General features: G+C 37.7%; 1 protein-coding gene across 6 annotated transcripts in view; it reads left to right on the forward strand.

Moving 5' to 3' along the window:
• The window catches only part of LOC103034540 (rho GTPase-activating protein 21), a 197,964-nt gene that overhangs the window by 84,490 nt on the left and 85,908 nt on the right, over positions 1 to 27,566 (forward strand). For 3 of the 6 annotated variants that reach the window (XM_049480861.1, XM_049480862.1, XM_049480867.1), the window contains exons 1-2: positions 12,430 to 12,823; positions 23,140 to 23,322. In XM_049480861.1, coding sequence (XP_049336818.1) covers positions 12,596 to 12,823; positions 23,140 to 23,322 — 411 coding nt within the window. In that variant the 5' untranslated portion in view covers positions 12,430 to 12,595. Of the gene's footprint in view, positions 1 to 12,429; positions 12,824 to 23,139; positions 23,323 to 27,566 lie in introns of those variants that run through there. The other 3 variants (XM_049480866.1, XM_049480865.1, XM_049480863.1) reach the window with 2 other exon arrangements.

Here is a 27,566-nt window from a genome sequence, read left to right on the forward strand (position 1 = left end):
CTTACATGACATGACATAACCACCTGGGCTACCATAGCAACCACTTAGAAACCACATAGCAACCACTTAGAAACCACATAGCAACACCATAGCAACAATCTGGAATAAGGAAGCCACTTAGAAATAGAGGTTGGATAAAATATCGATATCATGATATATATATATATATATATATATATATATATATATATATATATATATATATATATATATAATACATTATCAATATATGATTGCTGGGCGTTGATTCTCAGATCCAGTTGTAATCCTCCTGTTATACAATTTGTACATGTTAAAATGTTTCCATTATTTCTGCATTGTAGATTAATACTAAAGTCATCCAATTTTTTTTTCAGTCAGCTTTATGAGGTAGAGTCACCTGGAATTCAGGCTTTCAGTTAACAGCTGTGCTGAACTCATCAAGAGTTAATTACTTGAATTTCTTTTCTCTTAATAAAGTGTTGGAGAGCATCAGTTAAAGTAAAGTAGTGAAGAGGTAGAGTTACAGGTATACAGTGAATAGATACAGTGGATTTGAGTAATGTTCTAATCCAGATTATGAAAAGCAAGAACTACTCAACTAAGTGAAGAATATAAATAAATTATTGATAAAATTATGATGAAACTGGCTCTCATCAGGACTGTATTGTGTTGGGTGTGGTTTGCACATTACTTGACTTATCATTGCCACAAAATCACAAATTACAAAATCTTTCACCAGAAAAAAACACACTGTCTAAAGCCCTATGCTTAATGGATTAGTTTCTCAGGGGGTTCTGGGGTAATTTTTTTACCCCTCTTGCATGGGGAGGGGGGGGAGTTATCCTGTGTGATTTTATTCCTGTCCAGAACGACCATGTGCGTGAGAGAAAATTACAGGCTGAATTATCTATCTCTATCTATCTCTGAGTTTTGTCTCGTCGCGTTTAATAAAAATAGCTATTTGTCCACTGCTGCACACTAGTCGCACTTTGGACGCGCATTTCCACAGAGAGCCGTGTAAAACACAACAGCGAGTGGAAATGGAGGAGCTACTGAACGCCAAAAACTCACTGGTCCTCCTGCTTTTTTAATTGCAGTCCGGATGCAGGAGTTTTATCTCTGATTAGAAGTCCTTTAAAAAAAAACGAATCTGTAAGTGTGTAAGTGTGTGCATTGATTTGAGATAATTGATAAAAACGTGGGTGTATAATAACTATACGCTTGACCTTTTTTTCACCCTGTGTCCTGGGCTCTCATTGGCTAAAGCCATTACTGACAGGTTCAGATATCTGAATATCTTAACTACCAGCTATAGGAAGAAGAGATAAATTAAAAGTTATTTTAGACTTTTAGACTAGTGTTAAACTATTTAATTAAAATAAATTATATATTTTTTACTAAATAATAATAAATACTCAGATGAGTTTTAAATATCCATATATTTAAATAAGCATCTCCCCGCCCATGTCTCAAGCTTAATGGCGCTCGTTGGCCGGTCCAGCCCCTGGGATTTGGAGACGGGGTCTTGGCATCATTAGGTATCCCGGCAGTGCGGTTTGGGCCCTCATTAAGGATGCTTTTGTTACTGTAAGCAGGCCTCCTGGGGCCCAGATGCATAAGGCCAGATTATATCTCTCCTCAGCAGGAGCGCAGGCTTTCCTGAATGGAGTCTAATCCTTCTCCTCCTCCTGATTCTGATCTAGCGGGATGCTCTTCTGCCTCTAATCTCCCGCCAGCCGACCAAGCTCCACCCTCGCTGCCTTTCAGCACAGCCCTGCTCGCTATTGTCACACAAATCTACCACTCCTCACCAGCCGTCCCTCCGTCCATCCATTCGTCCGTCTGGCACTGCAGAGTGTGAATGTGTAGAGTGGTGAAGTCTTTGTTTAAAGATTTATTTAACTTATACAGTATTTATACATAAGGCCCTGTTCCCACTGGGGGGTTTACATGCATAGAAAGTGCATTGATTTAATTGATTTTAGAGGAAACGTTGCACTGATGGACAGCAGGCACCAGCGCAGGGCAAGACCTGTACAAAAGTACATTGTGTATTCTGTCTGTAAGAGTTCACCAGGGTTAAACATTTGTTAAACAGTGCATAGAAATGAAAAGCATGTTATGCAGAAAATGAGAAATGGCTGAAATAACAAAAAAAGATGCAGAAAAATGGTTTTTAATCACAGTTTTAATTCAGGCATCTTGGCATCATGTTCTCCTCCACCAGTCTTACACACTGCTTTTGGATAACTTTATGCCACTCAGCAGTTCAAGCAGTTCAGTTTGATGGCTTATGATAATCCGTATTTCTCTTGATTATATTCCAGAGGTTTTCAATTTGGTAAAATTTAAAGAAACTCATTTTAATTGGTCTCTTAGCTGTACATATATGGTGCGGATTTAAGCACGCTCAAATTTCACAGCATCACTTTATCTCAGTATGAGTTTTCATGATTAACACATCGAAAGTGCTGTGATAATGCTGTGAATAACAGCTAACATGCAGCAACAGCGTGACAGACTGTCATCATGTTTCGTAACCAAGCTGGAGGCGAAGCGAGGCAGAGCAAGACAAGCAAGGTAGTTTGAATAGTTTGATTAAATAGTTTAAACTTGATTTCTTTGCATTGTTTGCAATCTGAAGGCTCTGCATCCTTTTTTTTTTTTGTTATTTTAGCCATTTTTTATTTTCTGCAAATAAATGCTGTAAATCACAATATTTTTAAATTTTTAACTGGAATTTGGGAGAAATATTGTCTGTTGTTTATAGAATAAAACAGCAATGATTGTTTTACTCAAACATAAACCTATAAATAGCAAAATCAGAGAAACTAATTCAGAAACTGAAGTGCCCTTGTAAAAATGAAGTATACTTAAGTTATGTTATTTTGGAACCAATAATTTGCACTTAATTACTACTTATTTGTAATTATAATGATATACATTTGCATCTGAGTATACTAGTCGTATGTTATTTTCACCACTATTTAATATAATTTAAGTATATTTGTGTGAGCTGTCTGACTGAACATTAAAAATCTGAATAAAATATAGATTTAACATCACATTCGTTTTGAGGATTCATACTTAAATTATATTAAATAGTGGCGAAGATAACATACGACTAGTATACTTAGTATGAATTTAGTGCAAATTTATATCATTTTAATTACAAATAAGTAGTAATTAAGTACAAATTATTGGTTCCACAATAACATAACTTTAGTATACTTCTTTTTTACAAGGGTGGTCTCTTATTTTTATTTATTATTTATTTTTTTCCAGAGCTGTATGTATGTGTCCGTACACATTTGCAGCATCCCGATTCAGATTATATTACATGTGAATGCAGTTACACAGGTAGGGTGTGGTGTAAAGGATGTCAGTGGCTGTATAACAGAGTAGCTGGACGGTAGAGACAGTAAGTAGCCTGGCATAATAAATCACGCATCACTCCTCGTATCACTCTCACCCTGCTGGTGTGATTACCTCACTCACTCTGGAGCTGCTGGTAGGAGGTAATTTGATCTGCTGTGTTATCACACAGCCCTGCTCCTGTGCGTTAGTCTGTATTGACTGAGTTATTCTGACGCGTCTGAGCCGTCTAGACGCCGTTTCCTCATCGGCAGGGTGAGCAGAAGTGAAACTGATAGACTGGGTGAGCGGTATGTCTGTTCTCGAAACGTTCAGATCCACAGACTCCCCGCCCTGCGCTCCAGTTCACCCCTGATCTGGTTTTGGTTTACGTGCCCGGAGTGTGGAGGAAAACCCAGAGCAGCTTCCTAAAATCCCCCTTCACTTCTGTCCGGGTTACTGTTAGAGAGCTGCAGAGTTCTGCCAGGGGTTTCTCCACTGGGCCGCTTGCAGCTGGACTTACTGGTGGAGGTGGGAATGTGGCTCAGCTGTGGTAGGGGCTGAGCGATTCACCGTGAGAAAACAGTGTGAGAACAAAGTGAAAAAGGGAAAAAGTTTTAATGTTTCATCCAGACTATAAAGAAACACATAAGGAATCATGTAGCAACTTGAAAGTGGTAACCGAACCAAAATACTATATTTTATTACTATTAAACTAAGCAGTTTCTGAGGCTGCTAACTCTGATTAACTTATCCAGTGCAACAGAGCTAACTCTTGCTCTTCCTTTCTTTTTTTTTCTCAAAGAAACTTTATTAATAATTTCAAAATATTACAATCAGACATACAACTATCAACAATTACATCAATGTATCAATATATAAGTTATCAAAATTTCCTTAAAATTGACCTTTTTGAGGTTTAAAGTCCAGAGTTCTTCTGCGCTTTAGTTCAGTGATAATTTGTTTTAAAACACAGTCGCTTGATACATACTGTTGATCAATAGTCAGTTTTAATTTTACAATGCATAAGGTTAACCATACAATTTATTTTTCTGAATCAGAGAGATTATTATTTGAAATACCAAAGACTACAGTTTTTGTATTGATTGGACATGAAATATTAAGATCTTTTAGTTTATCCCAAGGCTTCCTTTGACCTATAGCATTCAAATAGCATTCTAACGTACGTTTTTTCACTGGAGCAGTTTGGCATTGGATGCGCTTCCTTTGCTGGGGCGGACCTGATGAGTGCCAGTTTCATCTTAAAGGAGAACTCTTGTGTAAAATTGAATTTGGGTATAGTAAAACATGATAAAATGTTGAATAGCACACCTCCGCTCTCCCACAGCTTTCAGAGATCCAGTACTTTTTTTGCAGTTTCTCCAAACATGCTTTAGAATGGGTGATATGATGCATATTTTGCCTTTTTAAAATAGCTTTATTGAAAATTACAATTATTCATGTACAAAACACATATTCTAAACAAACAACATTTCATCATTAACATACAATATTTGTTATAAAGCATACATTACCATTTCAAATTTAAAGTGTTAAAATTGACCAGGGATATTTTTTATTTGTTTTTTGATCTATTGTCCTCTTTTTAATGAATCTTAATCTTTTTGATTCGAATTTAATTTGCTTAAAAACACACTAGCAGGAATTTAAATCTGGTTTATGACCATTTTACATCTGGTTCTCCACAGTTTGCAGTAGGCACACACTTCCTCCGATACATGTGAAGCCAGACTCCGTCTCTTTTTGAACTGCTGCTGATAGCTGTAGCATTGCCGAGTAGCATCACAGTACTAACGCTCGGAGGAAAGCGCAGCGACTCGGTTCTGATACATCAGCTCACAGACGCAGCCTTGTGCTGATCCACATCACCCTAGAAGTGATGTGGGGAGAGAGCGCCATCTACCCACCCGGAGGGAGCAGGGCCAATTTGCTCCCACTGAGTGCCGGCAGCTTGATGGCAAAGCTGCTAATAGTGGCAGCGCTTTAGACCGCTGGACCACTCGGCACCATCTTTATCTTTCCCTTAAGATGGTACAGCGTTAGTAACCACTTGCCCCGATCCTTTGTTTTTAACACTGTAAAAACTCTAAGACTCTATGCATTAACAGATATTATACCCAGTCTGCATCAGAGAGGAGGTTTCTCAGATGGTGGTAAAATTAAATTATACAGTGTAACATGAAAGCATAATGTAATATCTGTGATTCTAGAGCTCTTGAATGTGTGATCGCCTTTAAAGCAAACACAAATCTGCTTCATTTGTCAGCTTTAGCACAACAGGTGTGAATTTACAAGGGTTTTGTGGTCAGAATGAAATGCAACACCGTTGTCTTGCTGCTGGTAATAGAACTAATAAAAATTCAACTACAGATAAATAAATAAAAAAAAAACTAAATACATAAAATAGTAAAATATAAACAAGCAATAACTAATAATAAAATAAAAAGTAAGAAACTAAAAATAAATAAAACTTGCTAAAACAAACCAACATAAAAAACTAAAAAGTTAACTAAAAAAAAAATAATAAAATAAATAAAGAAAGAAAGAAAGAAAGAAACTTAAAACATACCAAAGATCATAAAATTATTTTAAAAAATCGTTTAAAATGATTAAGTGACACCATATCCTATATTGCCAATAGAATATGACTTTCTGGGGCTAATAAACAAACATGACCCTATATGCATCATGTCAAACAGGTCTGTGAAGTATGTGTTTTCACAAAAAAAGGAATTTGTTTAGAAAGTGTTTTATATTCTTAAACATTGTAAATTATATTAGATTATATGAAAGTCTTTGTAAATTATATTAATGTTGTTGATCTATTTGGGTTTAATGATTGTGCAGTGTATAGCTTTATTACAGTTTTTTGTGTGTTTTTGCATATAAAGGCTATATAAAGGCGCAATATAAAAATGTTTGTTAGTTTAGAGAGTGTTTTATATTCTAAAACTATGTTAGAATAGGAATGTCATTCAGACGTCATTCTTGTGGCCTAATTTACAGATTTTTAGGCCTGTGGATTATTGTTCGCTTTTTTATGTTTTCCTTTTTAATCTTTTGGAGATCTTAAATAATAGGTCTATGCTTCTTCAGTGTTGCAGTGTCAATTAACATTATTCTGAAAGGATTTCGCTATTTCTTTCAAACAGCCCCAAAATGTTTTTAAAAAGCTCATTTTTAACACTATATTTACTAAAAAAATGTTGGGTTTAAAATGGGTCGGGTCGGGCTCAGGAAGAACTTGCACTGGCTCGAGCCAGGTTAAGCTGTTTTTTTTTTGGGGCCTGATCTAAGCTCAAATGTGAATTCCCATAGTTTTAAACTGTGCATTAGTGGAATTGTGGTCCTCAATTTGACATTGACTTCCATTCTAAGTATTTTTACTTATTTATTTTTTTATTTATTTTTTTTTTACTGACAGAATTATTGGACTCATCCGTTAACTTTTGGGATGAGTTGGGGAGTTGAAAATGAGGTTTGATGGTGGTTTTGGCTTCTCCAGAATCTAGTAGAAGGTCTTCTCTAGGCAGTAGAGACAGTTACTCCAACAAAAGCAAGATAAACTCATTTTTTAATACCCTTTATATTAGAAGAATTAATAAATGAGCAGCTGTCTGAATACTTTTGTCCATATATTTGTCACTTGCTGGTACTCATATTTATTAAATACATAAATACATAATATAGCACTGAATCTCTGCAGGTTATCAGTCAGTCAGGTGTTGTTGGGAAAGTGAGCAGGTGAGTGAGGTTAAACAGGTGAAGTAGACACCTGCACTTCAGGTCTTCAGCACTGTGCTCTTCAAAAGAGCATGTGTTTACTGCAGATGCTTTGAAGCAGGAGTGTTTGATACACCTTTGACTTCTGGGTATTATTTTATTTTATGAATGAGAAGCAACCTCCTGTCTCACCACAGCATCCAGACCTGCTCTACAGCTCGCATTCAGTCATTCAGCTGCTCCACACTGCTGTAAAACTCTGCATTTAGATAATAGTTTGGACTATCTGGTTGTCAGTAAGTTGGCTTTCTGACACTGTGGTTTTGAAACTGTAATTAGGTTGTGATTGTTTGTTGCACTCCTGAAGTATGGATCCAGTATCAGTCCATGTTCTTATATATATATTAAAGTCTGGAGGAGATGAGCTGCTCTCCAGTATCAACAACACCATATTCTACTAAAGTTACCACAGCGTTATACTGTCCTATCGGGACAGGATTAGTTTCTCAGACGTCCTCTGAGAAAATTACGGGCTGAATTATCTACTGTTTTTCTCTGAACTCTTCCAGTGGTCCTCCAGTAATTTTAGTTCCGTCCGGACGCACATCTCTGTGTTTCGTCTCCTCGCGTTTAATTAAATAGCTATTTGTCCACTGCAGCGGACCGTAATTACATTTTGGGCGCGTGTTTCCACAGAGATTCGCATAAACACAACAACAGCGAGTGGAAATGGAGGAGCTACTGAACGCCGCGATGTCATGTGACCGAGAAAGCCTAAAAACTCACTGCTCCTCCTGTTTTTTCAGTTGCAGTCCGGATGCAGGAGTTTTATCACTGAGTAGAAGTGTGAAATATTTTTCACAGACGTCTCCCTGAGAAACTAATCCCATCCAGATTTTGATTTTTTTTTCTCTTTCTTGCATTTGATTTTCCTGTTATTCTTTCTTTTTCATTCTTACACACATTCTTTCATTCGTTCTTCTTTCTTACTTTTTATTTGTTCTGTCAATTTTACTTTCTTTTTTATTCTTTAGCTTCTTTAATCTTGTTTTTTCTGTTTTACTCTGATAATTCCTTATGCTCTTTTTCATGCTGTCTATTTCTGCTCCTTTGTTTCTTTTTTCATGTTTTTTACCCTTTATCTTTGTCATTATTTTATTTTGTTCCTTCATTCTTCTTCCTTACTTTTTGTTTGTTTTTTAATTTTACTTTACTTTTTTATTCTTTAGATTTTTTTATCCTTGTTTTTTGTCTTTGTTTTACTTTTTCATACTGTCTTTTTTCGCTATTTTGTTTTCGTTTGTTTGTTTTTTTGTTTCTTTCTTTTTTTGTATGTTATTTTACTTTGTTTTGTTGTTTCTTTCTTTAGCTATTTCTCTCACCATTTGTCTCTTTTGATCTTGTTTTACCTTTTTACCTATTGTTTAATTCTTTCTGTTGCTGTTACTTTCATTTATTTTTTTTATTTCACTTTTACTCTCCAGTTTTTTATTTCACTTTTACTCTCTCTCTGTCTGTGTTGAATTCTTGCTCTTTCTTTCTTTCTTTTTCTTCTCTCTTGCTTTTTTTCTGCATTTTTTTATTTTTCTGTATTTCTGTAAGGTTGTGTGTTTTTGGAGCAGTTGATGTGAGGGTGGAATGTTTTGATCCTTGCTGAGGTCCACTAGGAGACCAGATCAAGCCCCATCACACGTCCTGCTGGTTCTGCTGGGCTTATTTTAGGCTGGTATTTTATTGCGGTGGCCCGCGGGCCTCCGTTACACTGAGGGCTTTCAGTGAGGGCCGCAGCGCCGCCGCCGCTCAACAACAACGAGGCCTTACAGCGGCTATTTCTGCCCCGCGTTCCATATGCTGCCTATATGCAGAGGAATGTGCGAGTGTGTGTGTGTGTGTGTGTGTGTGTGTGGTAATGAGATGCTGTTTGCCAGTGGAGGAATGGAGGGAACATGTCGTCATCCCCTTGGCTTCCTGTTTTCTCTTTACTGCTGGTTCTCTTGGCGGCTCCAGGCCCAGGCTGGACGCGCTGCAGTTGGACGGGCTGCCCTGTAAAGCAGCAGCTCTGAGTCAGGGTCCTGAGGGATTCCCACAATGCCCTGCTCCAGCACACCTGATTCAGCTCATTAGCTAATGTGATAGCATCACATTGTCACATTGTCTGGACAATGAACATTGTTGTTTTATTCTATAAACTACAGACAACATTTCTCCCAAATTCCAAATAAAATATTGTCATTTAAAGAATATATTTGCAGAAAATGAGAAATGGCTCAAATAATAAAAAAAGATGCAGAGCTTTCAGACCTCAAATAATGTAAAGAAAACAAGTTCATATTCATAAAGTTTTAAGAGTTCAGAAATCAATATTTGGTGCAATAATCCTGGTTTTTAATCACAGTTTTTTTTTCATGCATCTTGGCATCATGTTCTCCTTCACCAGTCTTACACACTGCTTTTGGATAACTTTACGCTGCTTTACTCCTATTGCAAAACTTCAAGCAGTTCAGTTTGGTTTGATGGCTTGTGATCATCCATCTTCCTCTTGATTATATTCGAGAGGTTTCCAAATTTGGTAATTTTTAAGTAGTCTCATTCTTTTCCAGAGCTTTATATCTAAAAACTGAATGTATTGCATAAAACAACAAGTTAAATGGGACATAATATATATATATATTCATGTACATGTCATCTGCTGACCTGCCATGGACAGTAGATACAGATCCCTCCCTCAGACGAAGTCTGCTGGCTGATCCTTCTGTTTATCGTGTGAGGTTCTTAAACAAAAGGACCGAAGTGGTGTTTATTTAACTGATCTAGTAGGTGGTGCTGTAGTGGTTCTATGCGGTTTCCCCTTATTGTGACGCCAAAGAAGCATGCGATTCCTGACACCAAATTTTTTAGCTGATTCAGAAAAAATGAATGGATTTTTTTTTCAGTTGAGACTGTTTAAAAGAAAGAACATCAGTGTTTAAGGTTAAGGATTTAAAACTACAGTGTAATAAAGTCTTTACAAATTATTTTGTCATGGGACATTTGTAGACGATTTTTGGTAAAGTTTGACAATATGTAAAGTTTGAGATTTTTTGACATTTAAGGGGAACATTTTTTTGACAGTTTGTAAATTTCTTTCTGTCTGTTTTTTTTTAAGGAAAACAGGGCATTTCTCTTAGCCAGTTTTAAGGACTATTCTGTCTCATTTTTTACATTTTGTAAAATGCCTGTTGGTTATTTTTTTTGTGTGTGAATTAGGACATTTCTGTCAGTCAGTTTGTTGGAATTATGGAATTTTCTGTCGGTTTGAAATTAGTCAGCCAGTTATTTAGACATTTGGAGATTTCTGTCAGTTCATTCATCATGTGCACATTTTATTTAGAAACAGAGGTTTGACTGAAATGATCTGTGAGTTTAAGGGAAAGCAATGTTAAAGCCAGGAAAAGTGAACAGGGGCTCAGGATCAGGATCAGAGAGCGGCTGTACTGGTGCAGTTACTGTGTGTTGTATTCACTGTGTGAATCACTGTTGCTCTGGGCCGCACTTTACTCCAGTATAAAGCACTTATTTATAGCAGCAGCAGCAGCAGCGCCGGTGGAGCTCAGAATGATGAAATATTGAAGTTTGGAGTACGAGGTGCCCGGGCAGAGGCTCGCTCCGGTTTGGGGGAAAGTGGTGTTTAAAGCCAGGGCTGCTGCAGCCGTCCCCCCGGGCTTTTATTTACTGTTAGCCATTAATGAGCTGTTCACATGGTAGCAGCTCTCACATTACATAATCCAGCAGGGGAGGGGGGGGGGGGGGGGGGGGTCAGAGGACTGCACCGGGGTGAGAGTTAAACTGTTTACACGTTTGTTTTTACATCAGTTTTATTGATGTTTTGTTGAATATTTGAAGAAATTTGAATTTGGATTTTAATTGTTTTGCATTTTAAAATTGCAAAAGTAGTGTCCTGCATGTTAGTCTAAATAAAATATGATATGTATAAGTATTATTATTTTTAAATGTTTTTAAATGTTTTGTTTCTCTTTCAGTTCTCTCTTTTTTTTGTCTTTACTACACTTTCTTTACTCTCCCGTACTCCTTATACTACCCTGTCCTCCTATAAACTACCCTATACTACACTATACTCACTATATACTACCCTACACTCCCTTAACCATCCCATACTCTTCTGTACTCCCTATACTACTCTATACTCCATATTCTTTCCTATGCTATCCTATACTCCTGTATACTACACTATACTCAATATAAACTACTCTATACTCCATATTCTTTCCTATGCTATCCTATACTCCTGTATACTACACTATACTCAATATAAACTACTCTATACTCCATATTCTTTCCTATGCTATCCTATACTCCTGTATACTACACTATACTCAATATAAACTACTCTATACTCCATATTCTTTCCTATGCTATCCTATACTCCTGTATACTACACTATACTCAATATATACTACTCTATACTCCCAATACTAACCTTTACAACCCTGTACTCCCTATACTACCCTATACGCCTATATATTACCCTATACTATACTATTCTCAATATATACTACCCTATACTAACCCTATAACCCTGTACTCCTATATACTGCCCTATACCCCTATACACTACCTTATACTATACTATACTATACTATACTCAGTATATACTACCCTATTCTAACCTTTACAACCCTGTACTCCTATACACTACCCTATACTAAGTAGTAAAGGGAATACAGGGTTGTAAAGGTTAGTATAGCGATACTAACCTTTACAATCCTGTATTCCCTTTACTAACCTATACTCAATATACAGTATACTACCCTATACTACACTATACCCACTATATACTAGCCTATACTCCTTATTTTAACCTTTCCAACCCTGTACACCATATACTACCCTATAATGCCCTTTACTCCCTTTACATCCATCTTTCCTTTCTCCTCCTCTCTGAGTATCTGTCCCTGTCACTCTCTCCATCTCCTTATCTCTCTCTTCATTTCTTCTATCTCTCTCTCTCTCATTCCTTACATCCTCCCCATCTCGCTCTCTCTCCCTCTCTTTTCATTTTCCCTTTTTCCTCTTGTTCACTCTCTCTCTCTCTTTCGTCTCTTCCTTTATTCTTTTCTTTCTCCTTCTCTTTCTCTCTCATTTCCCCTCTCACTCTGTTTCTCATTTCTCTCTTCCTTTCTCCTCCCACCTCTCTCTCTCTCTTTCTCTCTCTCTCTGTCCCGCCCCTCCTCTCTCTCTCTGACAGCCTCTCTGTGGAAACATCATAACATCATGCTGCGTGAGTGTGTGTGAGTGTGTGTGTGTGTGTGTGTGTGTGTAGCAGGATTTTCTGAGCAGTCTTGCCGTCCCACCCTGAACTCCAAGTGAAAGTGTGTGTGGCTCAGAGAGAAAGAGAGAGAGAGAGAGAGAGAGAGAGAGAGAGAGAGTGCGCAGTGTGATCCAGTACAGCAGCAGCTCTGAACACAGTCAGTCAGTCAGTCCGTTGGTGGGACGGGACGATGCTGAGGGGGTGAGGATGAGCGGGGCGTCGCCTGCCTGTGTTCTGTCCCATTCGGAGCGCTGTCTGAAGCCGGACAGTGACCGGTCTGTGGGAGAGTGTCCGTGGGTATGTGTGTCCGGGGCGGACGGCTGCGTGAGCTGCGTGTGGCTCCAGCTGCTGACTGCGGCACACTGGGGGTGCGAGGGGGGGGTCCACTGGAATACCCTGAGGGGCTCGTCCCGGAGGAGCTGCGAACAGATCAGGGTAAATATAGCTGTGTTTCAGGTGTTTAGTCAGCGCTTAGTTGAGGTCTGTGTGCTACACTCTTTAAATGGCTCTTCACCAAATTAAGGATGACAGTTTAACCCTTTGAACTCTAGGCTGTTTTGTTGTGTTTTTTCTCCGTTTTTGTTTTCAGTTCTTCAGTTCTTTCAGTTCTTATAACACAGTAATTATATCAGACAGACACATGCCCTGATCTCTTTTACTCCAGAAGACATACAGCTGCTCAAAAATAGAATAATTTAAAATGTTAAAAGAAGCAGAATTGTTATATTTTCCTGGAACTGATCATGTTTTGTTCAAAATTTTACAACTTACTAAAGTAGTAAACCATGCTTTAGTGTTTACGCCACTAAAAATGATTATAATACGTCACCATGTAAAACCAGTAAAATGAGTGAATTACAAGATGAGGTTGGGGCTAAACTTGATTAATTGATGATTTATCTTCTCTCTTTTTTCTGAATTTTCTGATTTTTCCATTTTTCGCATCTTGTAACAAAAACATGATGGTATAGAATTTGTTACAAAAGCAAGAGAAATTCTAAATGTGTGAAATTCTAAAGCTATACAAAAATACACTCAATTTTCTTTGCATTTTCACCTCTTTTTAGCTTCAAATGGTCAGAAAATTGAACGGATAAACATTTTCACTGACCGTTATTTATAAGAGTGTGAGGGGCATTGTTCAGAAACCTTAACAATGGGAAACAATAGGCTTTTGGTTATTGTTCGGCTTTGTTTGTGCATTGTTCAGACACAGGATGGTACATATTTGAAGAACCCTCATTAAAACATGTTTTTCCTGCAATCTGAGGACCCTTAAGGCATCCAGAGATTTGCTTAAGCATTTAAATCTTAGGTTCTTTAAGAAATTACTGGTTCTATGCAGCACCATTGCCTTTACTTCATTAATAAGAGTGTAGTATAGAGGGGTGTAATGATGAGCTCAGATCCACTACATATACATATATATTTTCATTAATATTTTATAATATAAGGCTGAATGATTGTCGTGTCCATGCTGTTACATAATCTGCTGATGATGCGAGAGCTGGGAGGTGGGTGGAGTGTGTTGCATCATGTGTGTTTGTACACTCCATATATTTTAGCATGGTGAGATCATAACCCTATTCACACTGAGTAACTGTCTCTATGGTCCAACTTGGACATTCTACTTGATTCTGGAGTATTGCTGTGAGGATTTGATTGCATTCAGCCTATAGTGCTTTATTAGTGCTTTATTAGTGCTTTATAGTCCTATTCTATTGGCAGTATTGCTCTTCTGGACTAGATGCATTCATTAGAAGCAGAAGTTTCAAGTAATGTAAAGCACAAATACTTAATTACTTTACTTAAGTAGAAATGTAGTTTATCTATACTTTACTAAAGTAATTAATTTTACATTTTCACACAATTATCTGAACTTTCTACTCCTTACATTTTAATAAAAATAGCTTTGTTACTCCTATTTCATTTTAAGCTGGTTTTTATTCCGGCTTCTCATCATTCAATAAAACCCCTATCCAGACAAATCTCTCCATCCAGATAGAGAGTGAGTGAATCTGATTGTGATTGGATGTAGAGAAGTATTAACATATACCATTCCCACTCCCTATTGGTTTACAATAAGCATATATGCAGCTAAAACAGGGACCAGCCTAGTGCATCCCAAATTATATAGCTTTTAGTAAAATGTGTTTTGGAAAAGTGGGGTAGCGCACTATAGGACTCTGTGGTTCGGCCTAAGCTTATATTACTTTTACTTTTATATTTTAAGTAGTTTTAAAAACAGTACTTTTACACCACTTTTACTTAAAGAGTAAAAAGCTTGAACTGATAATTCATACAACTAAAAAACATAAAAAAAACTAAATATTTTAAACCCTAGTATCTATACTTCTACCTACAGAGTAATGAATGGAGATACTTTTTTCCCACCTTTGATTAGAAGGCACCTCAGTGCAGCATCCTTTAGCTCCCATGGGACATGACTTAACGCAGAACTGTGGTGTAAAATTGATCTTTGTTGAATAGCCCACCTCCGCTCTCCCACAGCGTTCAGAGATCCAGTTATTTTGTGCTTTTTGCTCAGCACTTTTTACAACGGCTACTTCAGGGCATAATTTGCTTAAATAAAATGCTTTTTCCACCGTTATCCAGCTCAAAGTAGCTCCACACCTCCTTGCTAGAATCCGAAGAGCCCTGACATTTAAAACGAGGCATTGATAACCTAAAAAGTGCACAAGTAGCTTATCAAAAGCGCCGCCATCACTGTACTGATAATGACAGACATATATATATATATATACATAGACTCCGCATAGCCTGCCTCCTGGCGTAGCTTCCAGCAGTGCATTTATTTATTTATTTACACTGAGGAAGGTGTTTAATACACCTATAATAATCAAAACTCAACAACTGCCATTTTTACCTGATTTTCACACGGTTTGGTTTGTTACAAACAGCAGAGATGTAGTAATGATACAGGATGCTCTCACATGTTACAAATACGTGCTTTCATACTGAAATACTTTTTTAGTATTATGCTCTTTAACAGGGCTCTCCAGATTGTACCAATGAGGTGTGGAGCTACTTTGTGCCTGGATAACGGTGTAAAAAGTGATTTATTTACATTTGCCGCTAATTCTAAACTAGTTGCAGGGTTTTGGTGGCTCACAGTGGAAGACCAGTCAGTAGAGAGTTGCAGTAAAGTCAAGTCTTGAGATGAAAGAGACTGCAGGAGCACCTGAGTGGCTTCCTGAGAGAGAAACGGTCAAATTCTTTGGATGTTGTACAGATTTATCAAAAAAAGTCCATTTTACACCAGAGTTCTCCTTGAAGTTCTTGTCCCATGATTTTAGACATTCTAGTGGCCAGCTGATTGTGTTCGGATCCTGGGTGGCAGTCTGACTAATGGCCTGTAATAATGCTTTATAACGTTAATCTGTATGTGTGTGTGTCCTTGTTTTCTGTTTGGCCGATTGTTCCCATGTCATTTAAAGCCTCAAAGAGGAACAATAACTGAAAGTTTTTATCCAGCGCCGCTTTAAAGATGCTTATCTCCCAGAACAGCTGCTCTGAAATTCCAGAGAAATTCCCCCACACACGCGCCTGAGTGCCGCTACGCTTCTTAACCTCTCTCAACACTTATCTCTGCATGCGTGTGGGTGCGTGTGTGTTCTGTACAGACTGTGTGTGGTGGTGTGTGTATGTGTGAGGGTCTATATCGGACTGGTTCACACACTCCTGACCTCATATTCATCAGAACTGACTCAGAGAAGCTTATAAATGCAGAGAAATCAATGAACAGAACAGAAAGAAGAACTGAGCAGAGGAACAGAGCTGCCATCAGATTACACAAATTGGGATCTGAGGTGTGTGTGTGTGTGTGTGTGTGTCAGGGTTCCTGCATCTACTTAAAAAAAATAAAAAAAAGTCTTAAAATGTCTTAAATTAAAATTCGGATAATTAAGTTTCCTTAAATTGTCTTAAATTGACTGTAAATGTGCTGTAGGTATTACATTTTCAGATAGTGGGAAAGCACATGCTAATTAAGCAGTGAGTTAGCTAATGTTACCAGACAGAGAACAAAGGTTAACGGAGAGCTAGCTAACATTGGGAGCGAGCTAGCTAACATACTAATGATAGCAGTGACTTATCTAGCTACATTACAGGGGAGAGAACTAAGGTTAGCGGAGAGCTAGCTAACATAGTAACATTGGTGGCAAGCTAGCTAACATTAGCACCAAGCTAGATAACATAGTAACGTTAGCAGCCAGTTAGCTACGTTAAGTTTTGATTTCCAGTAACGTTACAACAAATTATTTTTACCAAATAAAATATGACCACATTTTGGGTCTTAAACTTTATTTTTTGTGGTCTAAAAAAGGTTTTAAAAAGCATTAAATGTGACTTTTCAAATGGTGCAAGAACCCTGTATGTGTGTGTGTGTGTGTGTGTCAGGGTTCCTGCAGGTCCTTTAAAAGTCTTAAAATGTCTTAAATTAAAATTCGGGCAATTAAGTTCTTAAATTGTCTTAAATTTACTGTAAATTTGCTGTAGGTATTACATTTTGCATTCATATGCATTTTCATAGCACATGCTAACTTAAGCGGTGAGTTAGCTAACGTAGTAACATTGGTGACGAGATAGATAGATAGATAGATAGATAGATAGATAGATAGATAGATAGATAGATAGATGATAGATAGATAGATAGATAGATAGATAGATAGATGATAGATAGATAGATAGATAGATAGATAGATAGATAGATAGATAGATAGATAGATAGATAGATCCCGAAGGAAATTTAGCATTAGTGGCCAGTTAGCTACATTACCAGGGAGAGAATTAAGGTTAGCGGAGAGCTAGCTAACATATTAACATTGGTGGCGAGCTAGCTAACATGCTAACATAATAACATTAGTGGCCAGTTAGCTACGTTACCGGGGAGAGAACTAAGGTTAGCGGCAAGCTAACTAACATTAGCGCAGAGCTAGAAAACATAGTAACATTAGTAGCTAGTTAGCTACACTAAGTTTTAATTTCCAACAAATTTTGGGGTCTAAAGGGTATAAAAAGGTCTTGAAAAGCATTAAATTTGACTTTCCAATGGTGCTAGATCCCTGTGTGTGTGTGTGTGTGTGTGTGTGTGTGAGTATGAATAATGCAGAGGGCTGAGGATAGTGCTGGGAAGTGTGTGGGGCTGGTGCCGGCTGCTGGCACGTTTTCCTCTGTGTGCTTGAAGAATGACTCAAACCTGCCTTAACTTCGCTGATGCTGGAGAAACACACTCTTGTACAAACACACCCACACACACACACACACACACACACACACACACACACACACACACACACACACACACACACACACAAAGACAATTAATCATGACTATGTCTTACTCCACATTTGATACATACATTAAAATACATGTGCATATACAGTGGCTTGCAAAAGTATACATACTCTTGTTATTATTTTTTTTGTTATTTTATTGGGATCCCCATTAGTTCCTATAATGATAGCAGCTATTCTTCCTGGGGTCCATCAGACAACATAAAACACACAAACACACACATTATACATACACACAAAAATCAAAAGAAAACATACGTTTCCATAAAGTACATTCCCAATGTATATGAAAGAAAAGAAATAAACATAGGTCATAAGTCAGAAGAAACAAAAATCAAAATGAAAGAAAAAAAAGAAATAGAAAAAGTGTCATTATAAATCCAGTAATCTCTCTGTTGACATTGAAAATATTTATACCTCTTGAACATTTCCATATTTTGTCTCCTTACACCTTAAACACCTCTCCATATTTTGCCACATTACAAACATAAATATATTTAATCTGAAAAGCCAACACAAAGAGGTATACACTTAAGAAGTGAAAAGTGTGGTTTGGAATTTACCTTTTCCTTCCCGTATAGCGCTTTGCATTTAGGCCAGAAAGTTCAACATTGCTCTCATCTGACCACAAAACCTTGCTCTCCTTTGCTAGATCTGTCATTTTAGGCGAATGGCAGTTGATTGCACTGGATTTTATTTTGGGGTTTCAGAGTAAATGGGGCTGAATACTTTTGCATGTCACACTTTTCAGTTTTTTTTTTTTGATAAAAATTTTGAAATATGCAATACTTTGTGTTTGTCTATCACTTAAAATGACAAAATTTGGAAAAGTTCAAGGGGTATGAATACTTTTGCAAGCCACTGTATCTACTGTGCTGACTGTGTGTAAAATTGTTCTCTGTTTATTCATATCACGACATTGACCTTTGACCTGCGTCACTGGATTTCTTTTCCAGTGTCTCTAGAAGTGTTTCTTGGAACTGTCCCACACACACACACACACACACACACACACACACACACGTGCTGCTCGGCCATCCCTGCTGCTGGCATTTTGCCTCTACCAGTTGAAAACACACAGTAATTACTGTCATCTGTCTCTCAGCACTGGCCTTCATACACTCACTCACACACACACACACACACACACACTAACACACACTCAGTGTAACACTGTCTGTACCTCATAAATACCTTCACTGGCTCTCGTGATGTTTTGATGGCATTTGGATGGAATCTGCATTCTGGAAGTTGTGTTCTTGGATTTGATTGGGTGTATTTGGGTCATGTGACGCTAGATGAAGGATGAGTGTGTTTAGAGCAGTAGATGAAAGCTGGATCAGCCAAGCTTGATGTTTTCTCTTGATGTAGTTCTGTTAGTTTAAACAGGTACGAGAGAAAACATGACAAAACTAAAGCAGCAGCGGTGTGTCTGTGTGAGAGTGTTAGTTATGAGATTTAATCCGTATTAAATATGCATGTAAATATTACACTCTCTCTCTCTCTCTCTCTCTCTCTCTCTATTTCTCTCTCTATTTCTCTCTTTGCAGTTTGTTGTTCCTCCTAATCTATAATTTAACACCATAAATTTACCTTTAAAAGAGCAAAGCTATGTGTGTGCCTGCTGACTATCTCTCATTTTAAATGTTTCTTCCTGTATCTCCCTCTCACTCTCTTCATATCTCTTTCCTATTGTTATTGTGTCTCTATCTCTCATTCTATATCTCTGTCTCTCTCTATCTATCCGGCTCTCTTTCATTATAAATGTCTCTCTCTCTGTATCTCTCTTACTCTGTCCATCCCTCTCTCTCTCATTCTAATTGTATCTTAATCCCTCATTCGGTCTCTGTCTTCTTCTAAATTCATCTCTCTCTCATTCATAGTCTTTCCCTCTTTCTCTATCCCCCTGTCTTTCATTTTAATTGTGTCTCTATCTCTCATTCTATCTCTGTCTCTCTATCCATCCTGCTCTCTTTCATTATAAATGTCTCTCTCTCTGTAGCTCTCTCTCACTCTCTCCATCCCTCTCTCTCTCATTCTAATTGTATTTTAATCCCTCATTTAGTCTCTGTCTTCCTCTAAATTCATCTCTCTCTCATTCATAGTCTTTCTCTCTTTCTCTAGCCCCTTCTCTCTCATTCTAATTGTGTCTATCTCTCATTCTATTTTTCTGTCTTTCTCTATATTCATCCCTCTATATTCATGTCTCTAGCTCACATTCTATCTTTCTGTCTCTCGCTAGCCATACTTCTCTCTAGTTCTAAATGTCTCTCTCACTCTCTCCATCCTTCTCTCTCTCTCTCATTCTAGTTGTATCTTAATCCCTCATTCTGTCTCCGTCTTCCTCTAAATTCATATCTCTCTCTCTCATTCATATTCTTTTTTCTTTCTCTCTCTATCCCTGTCTGTTTCATACTAATTGTGTCTAATTGTATCTCTCATTCGATTTTTCTGTCTTTCTCGCTATTCATCCCTCTCTGTCATTCTAATTGTGTCTCTAGCTCTCATTCTATCTTTCTGTCTCTTTCTATCCATCCCTCTTTCTCGTATTCTAAGTCTCTCTCTCTCTGTAGCTCTCTCTCACTCCCTCCATCCCCCTCTCTCTTATTCTATTTGTGCGTCTCTCTCTTTCTCTCCCACTCTCCATCTCTCTCTCTTTCTCTTTCTGTATGAGCTCATCTGGCTCTTTTATAAAAGCCATAAACTCTGAGAAACCAAGCCCACTCTCCAGAGACCCCTACAACCCTTACTCCTGGACTATATGTATGTGTGTGTGTGTGTGTGTGCATGTGTGTGTGTCTGCGTGTGCATGTGTGTGTGTGTGTGGTGGTGGAGTGTGTGTGTCAGTGGTTCTGACCTCCAGAGCAGATTGGTGGTGTGAGACACATGGCTTGTGGTACAGTAGGATTTAAATGCCTTTCTGCAGCCATGAGGATAACTCTCCTGCAAGCGTGTTGAGCTTCATTTAGAGGCAGTTTGAGAAGATCTGGATAAGTTCTTGTGACTCTGAGGCCTCCACTGCTACTGTATGGGTCCAAGCTAGTGGGTGGGAGAATAGGAATGAATGTAGCAAAAAGGAAATTCACAATATTCTTAATTTCATTAAACACTAACTTTAGCGGAGAGCTAGCTAACATTAGCAGGAAGAGAACTAAGATTAATGGAGAGCTAGTAAGCATTAGCAGTGAGCTAGCTAACATTCCTACTTTAGCTTGCTAACTTAAGCCTGGTAACATTAGCGGCGAGCTAGCTAACATTCTAACTTTAGCTAGCTAACATTAACGGTGAGTATAGCCGATATATTAACTTTAGCAGCTAGTTAGCTAACGTTACCGGGCAGAGAAATAAGGTTAGCAAAGAGCTAGCTAACATTAGCAACGAGTTAGCTAACATTACAAAGCAGAATTATACATTTTCGGGTCTTAAATTATATTTATTGAGGCCTTAAAAAGCATTAAATTTGACTTTTTGAATTGTGCAAGAACCCTGTATCTACTAGAAACATATTAGATCTGCCCAGTATCATTTATCTTACTTCAGTTCTGGATATCTGGAGTGCATTATTAATATCATGACATGTTAGATCATTGACTTCTGTTACAATCTGGTGAAAATCTCAATTAAGGGCATGCCATTTTAAATATCAATGCAATAATATTGCAAAATAAAATGTAATATAATTAAAGATTTTTGTATTGTATTTTTGAAAATATATATTTTTTAATTCAATATTTTGTAATTTCACCAAGAATATAATTATTGCAAAAATACCCTAAAATATTGTGTTATTATTTTAGGACCATATCGCCCAATTATTGAGTAATTTACATTGATGCTGCATTCAAGTGGTGTCGGTTTTATTGGATTTAGAGGAAGCACTACGTGAATTAAGATTGAAAATAAGTTTTCCGTGATTTCGGGTCTGTAAATCTGGCTAATCTGACTCAGGGTGTGTTTTGTACAGCTGCTGTTGTCATGGCAGGTTCTGGACACATTCAGAATAAAGGCTGTGTGTTAGAAACAGGATACTACACTTCACTCTGTACTCTAAAGTGGAAAGCATTTATAAACACACACACACACACACACTCTCTCTCTCTGCATGACAGTTTATAATTACTGCTTTTACTGGCAGATAATAGTTCATGTCACACAAACGGGAAGTGGAGGGTAATCTGATCTGTTATATTGTGCTCTGAATGCTGTTGTCTAGGGGGCCGTTCTGCTTCAGGTGACAGAAATGTCCACAACATCAACTCAGCACAGAATTACTACATGATTCCTTATGTGTTTCTTTATAATCGGAATGACTTTAGTAATCATTTACAATAATGTAGGAAAAATAATAGATTAAATAAAAGATTTCCTACTTTAATAATAATAAAAAAAATATTTATTAAAGTGCGACCAGCCTTCTCCGTGTGGTTTAAGGCTCATATCCTTGTCTTAACCAAGCAGAGCAACTGTTATTTAAGAAAACAGTGATTCATTTAGCTCGGAAATACAGTTAGCATGCCAGTTAGCCGTTAGCGGTTAGCCATCTTCAGACAAATCTGCAGTCTGTTAGCCTAGCTAGCATTGGACTGACAGTTGCATTCTGGTATTGTGAATGTAATAATGAAACCAAGTAATCAAGTGAACTAGCCGTTAGCCTTTGCAGCTAATCCACTATCCGCTACATGTCATAATAAAAGTCATCAGATCAGCTTGTAGACTTACACTTGTAAACCAAGAACAATAAAGAAAATCAATTGTATTTTATTTTGACTTTACTAAGTAAATTTTTGATTTGACCAAAATATGGTCGAATATCTAAATTCTCTTAATTTTAAGCGTTTTAAGCAGGGCTTGTATAGATTATCACTACAGTGCAAAACATTTCAACTAATAATATAAAAATGTCTTAGAGTGTAGTTACTCTTTAAGATGTATTTGAGTAACTGGCATGCTGGCATGTGTGATTTTTTTTCCTCCTAAAAATGCTTTGTAATTTTGGTGAAAAAAGGTGCATCAGACTATAAAAAATTGGTCTTGGGTCATGGAGGATAATCTATGGGATATTGAGTTATTAGATGTTCGGTTTGAAGCTCTTTTTTTCTCATTTTATTTTTATTTAATTTATCTCGAGAGATTTAAGCTTATATTTAAGATCAATCAGTAAAGCACTTTAAACCCCAACACATCTTCAGTATGTTACCTTTCTTGTAAAATTGTGCTTCAAATAAAGAACTTTATGCTCACTAATTGTTATTTAATTATATAAGTCAGTATTGCCTAGATGGACAGTCGAATAGAGTCAAAACTTTGGGTGCACCGAACATTTGTACAGGTGCACCTAAGAAAAAATGCAAAACGTTAGTGTAGAGCCTTGGAAGAAGTGTGTGGACTGTGCTTGTGTACTGACTCTCTCTCTCTCTCTCTCTCTCTGTGTTCAGGGTAAGCAGAAGGATGGGTGTGATCACACGGAGAGCTGTCTCGTCTCTCCGGGGACGGAGGAGCCTTTCTCCTGGCCGGGACCCAAAACCCTCCGCCTGCGCCGGAACTCTCAGGGCTTCGGCTTCACCCTCCGTCACTTCATCGTCTACCCACCGGAGTCCGCCGTGCACTACTCACTCAAGGTCAGGGTCTGCACTCACACTCATGCTCACATTGACAAATTTATAGGGGTTGTAGTGAGGGTCTGATAGTGGGTGCAGGTGAATTATGGGAGTTGTAGTGAGGGCTGATAATAGTGGGTGAAGGTGAATTATGGGAGTTGTAGTGAGGGCTGATAATAGTGGGTGCAGGTGAATTATGGGAGTTGTAGTGAGGGCTGATAATAGTAGGTGCAGGTGAATTATGGGAGTTGTAGTGAGGACTGATAATAGTGGGTGAAGGTGAATTATGGGAGTTGTAGTGAGGGCTGATAATAGTGGGTGCAGGGGAATTATGGGAGTTGTAGTGAGGGCTGATAATAGTAGGTGCAGGTGAATTATGGGAGTTGTAGTAGTGAGAGCTGATAATAGTGGGTGCAGGTGAATTATGGGAGTTGTAGTGAGGGCTGATAATAGTGGGTGCAGGTGAATTATGGGAGTTGTAATGAGGGCTGATAATAGTCGGTGCAGGTGAATTATGGGAGTTGTAGTAGTGAGAGCTGATAATAGTGGGTGCAGGTGAATTATGGGAATTGTAGTAAGGGGGTTGATAATAGTGGGTGCAGGGGAATTATGGGAGTTGTAGTGAGGGTCTGATAATAGTAGGTGCAGGTGAATTATGGGAGTTGTAGTGAGGGCTGATAATAGTGGGTGCAGGTGAATTATGGGAGTTGTAGTGAGGCCTGATAATAGTGGGTGCAGGGGAATTATGGGAGTTGTAGTGAGGGTCTGATAATAGTAGGTGCAGGTGAATTATGGGAGTTGTAGTGAGGGCTGATAATAGTAGGTGCAGGTGAATTGTGGGAGTTGTAGTGAGGGCTGATAATAGTGGGTGAAGGTGAATTATGGGAGTTGTAGTGAGGGCTGATAATAGTGGGTGCAGGTGAATTATGGGAGTTGTAGTGAGGGCTGATAATTGTGGGCGCAGGTGATTTATGGGAGTTGTAGTGAGGACTGATAATAGTGGGTGCAGGTGAATTATGGGAGTTGTAGTGAGGGCTGATAATTGTGGGCGCAGGTGATTTATGGGAGTTGTAGTGAGGGTCTAGTCAGTCATGCAAAAATGATCAATTATTTAATAACTGTGGCTCCATACATACAGTAAGAACTGCAGTAGGCAAAGAAAAAAGTAAATATTTCCCAAAATATGATTAATTATAATCTAGTTGTCTTTATACGAGTATATTTGTTTTGTTATTCTGTCTTATTATCATTATGTCTGTGGAATTTAATGGTCTTAAAATTACAATAATATCATTCCACAAAAAAATCTTATATCCACATTTCAATATCACCTGTAATTAACCATCTTAACTAGTTATTAATACACATTCTAAACAATCATATGTGATAATGAATCCTCACAGTGATAATATGTTCTGTTAGAAGCCAGTACCTCAGTAATTCAGAGATAAACCCAGTCATATGTGAGCTCAGTTAAGCTGTAAAGCAGGATCTGAATTGTAGAAAATCACTACTCAAATCAAATCCCTGAAACAAAACAACTCAGGGAACCATGAAATCAGCTTTTCAGCTTCTCTCAGTACTACAAAGAAAACAGTCAGCAGACCTGCTGTGGGATTTCTATTATTATAATCCAGACTCTACAATACAGAGCTGTTTTTAGCATTCAGAATCATATACACACTGTCAACAAACTGTCTGTTTAGCATGAAATATTTTAGGATTTCTTTAAATTATAGATTTATTCAAACTCCAGTCTCAAAAAAAAGTTTTCTGTGAATCAGATAAAGAAGTTTGGATGCTCCTCCCTTGTTGCGACATCACTATAAGCTAAGAAACCCGCATAGAACCACCCTGGCTCCACCCCCCACCTGTCAATCCACACCCCACCCACTAGCAAAGTTCCCACTGGTCCTTAAAAAGTCTTAAAATGTCTTAAATTAAAATCTGGGTTACTAAGGTCTTAAATTGTCTTAAATTAATGTAAATTTGCTGTAGGGTTTTCAGAGGGTTTGTTTAATGCCGGTGAAAAAGCACATATTAGCATTAGCAGCAAGTTAGCTAATGTTACCAGTGAGAGAAATAAGGTTAGCGGAGAGCTAGCTAACGTTACTGGGGAGAGAACTGATAGATAGATAGATAGATAGATAGATAGATAGATAGATAGATAGATAGATAGATAGATAGATAGATAGATAGATAGATAGATAGATAGATAGATAGATAGACAGACAGACAGACAGACAGACAGACAGACAGACAGACAGACAGACAGATAGATAGATAGATAGATAGACAGATAGACAGATAGACAGATACTTACTGCATTGATCCCCGGGGGGAAATTCTTGGCATCCAGCAGCAGGTTACACAATACACAAAGTTAAAAAAGATAAAATATAAAGATACATATAAATACAATCAAATAAGAAATAGAATATACAGTGTAAATGTACAGTCTTCGTGTGTGTGTGTGTGTAATGGAGATGGAGAATGGAGGTAGTGCAGTTGAACACAATAGACAGTGAACACCAGTTGATGTGCATAATGTGAGGATAACTGATGTCAGCCAAACAGAAAGTGCAAATACACAGTTATATAATAATTTAAATTAAATTAAGCAGTGCAAAAGATACGTAAACAGTGCAAAAGATACGTAAACAGTAGATGAATTAACTAGTGAATGAACTACTAGTGCAAAATATGGTAGAACTATAAAAAGTGTTCTAGGCATCAGCAAGTCTGAGAGTGTGTCCATAGCTGGGGGTGTGTCCATGGTGTGGCCAGAGTGGCCGGAATGAAAAAGTTTCACAGAGTCTTTAGTTGATGCTAGCGAAGAGCCAGCTAACATTAGTGGAGAGCTAGCTAATGTTACTGGGGAGAGAACTAAGGTTAGCGGAGAACTAGCTAAAATTAGTGGGCAAAGAACTAAGTTTACCAAAGAAATTATGACTAGCAAGGTTCTCACTGGTCCTTAAAAGTCTTAAAATCTCTTAAAATCTGAGTTATTAAGGTCTATTAAATTGTCGAAAATTTGCTGTAAGTATTTTGTAATGTAAGACATTTTCAGATGGTCTGTATAATGCCGGTGGGAAAGCACATATTAACATTAGCGGCAAGTTAGGTAACGTTACTGGAGAGAGAACTAAGGTTAGTGGAGCGCTAGCTAACATTACCGGAGAGCTAGCTTATATTAGCGGTGAGCTAGCTAATGTTACTGGCGAGAGAACTAAGGTTAGCGGAGAGCAAACTAATGTTACTGGGAAGAAAACTAAGGTTAGCGGAGAGCTAGCTAATGTTACAGAGGAGAGAACTAACATTAGCGGCAAGTTAACTAAAATTAGCGGGGAAAGAACTATGGTTACCAAAGAAATTATGACTAAAAAGATCTTAAAAAGCATTAAATTTAACTTTTAAAATGGTGCAATGAACCTCACTAGATCAGTTGAAGCAACGCCATTTCGAACATTTTGGCTTTAAGATGCCAATGACAAAGGTAGACTGATTTAAGAATCTCAGACAGTACACAGCAGATTTAGCCAGTAGACTTTGTCTGAGGGAGGGATCTGTACCTACTTCTTGTGGTCAGTCAGCAGATGAGAGAGATCCAAGTACTTTTAAATAATCAGTTTTGTAGACCTTATATTCTAACTTGAGTAAAAAGAGATATAATATGTTCCCTTTAAAGCAGTTAATAAGTGTATTGTAATAAGACAATTTCTATGGTAACTTACTATAAAAAAAAAACTGTTTTTTAATCATTAGGCTTACGGTACACAGTGTGTTTTTAAGTTCAGCTGGAGTCTGAGTGTTCCTGAGTGTTTTTTAACCACATTATCCTCCATCGTGCTCTTCACTGTCAGAGTGCAGTTAACTGGTTTATCTGTGCTGATGGCAGTAGGTGGTTCTTGTGGTCAGCAGCATTACTCCTGCCCTCAGAGCCACAAGACACGTCCACTCAGACTAATGAGATAATCAGGGAGGATTCCTCTCAGCTCAGCTACTGCAGATACAGCAGGAGAAGCCAGAGGCAGCTGTGGGGTTTGGGAAATAACATAGATACACACATAGAGCAGGTGCTGTATTTCTTATCAATATCATTTCATGATTTTACTTAGAGCTGGGTGGTATGACCAAGATTCAAGATCAAGATTTGCACAGTTTCACAGTATATCACAGTATTTTATTTGTTTTATTAATTAATTATTATTATAATTTTTGTTTACATCCCTTTTAATATAGGTTTGTAACTGATAATAAGGAGT

The sequence above is a fragment of the Astyanax mexicanus genome, chromosome 6, assembly GCF_023375975.1.
Source record: "Astyanax mexicanus isolate ESR-SI-001 chromosome 6, AstMex3_surface, whole genome shotgun sequence".
NCBI lineage: Eukaryota > Metazoa > Chordata > Actinopteri > Characiformes > Acestrorhamphidae > Astyanax > Astyanax mexicanus.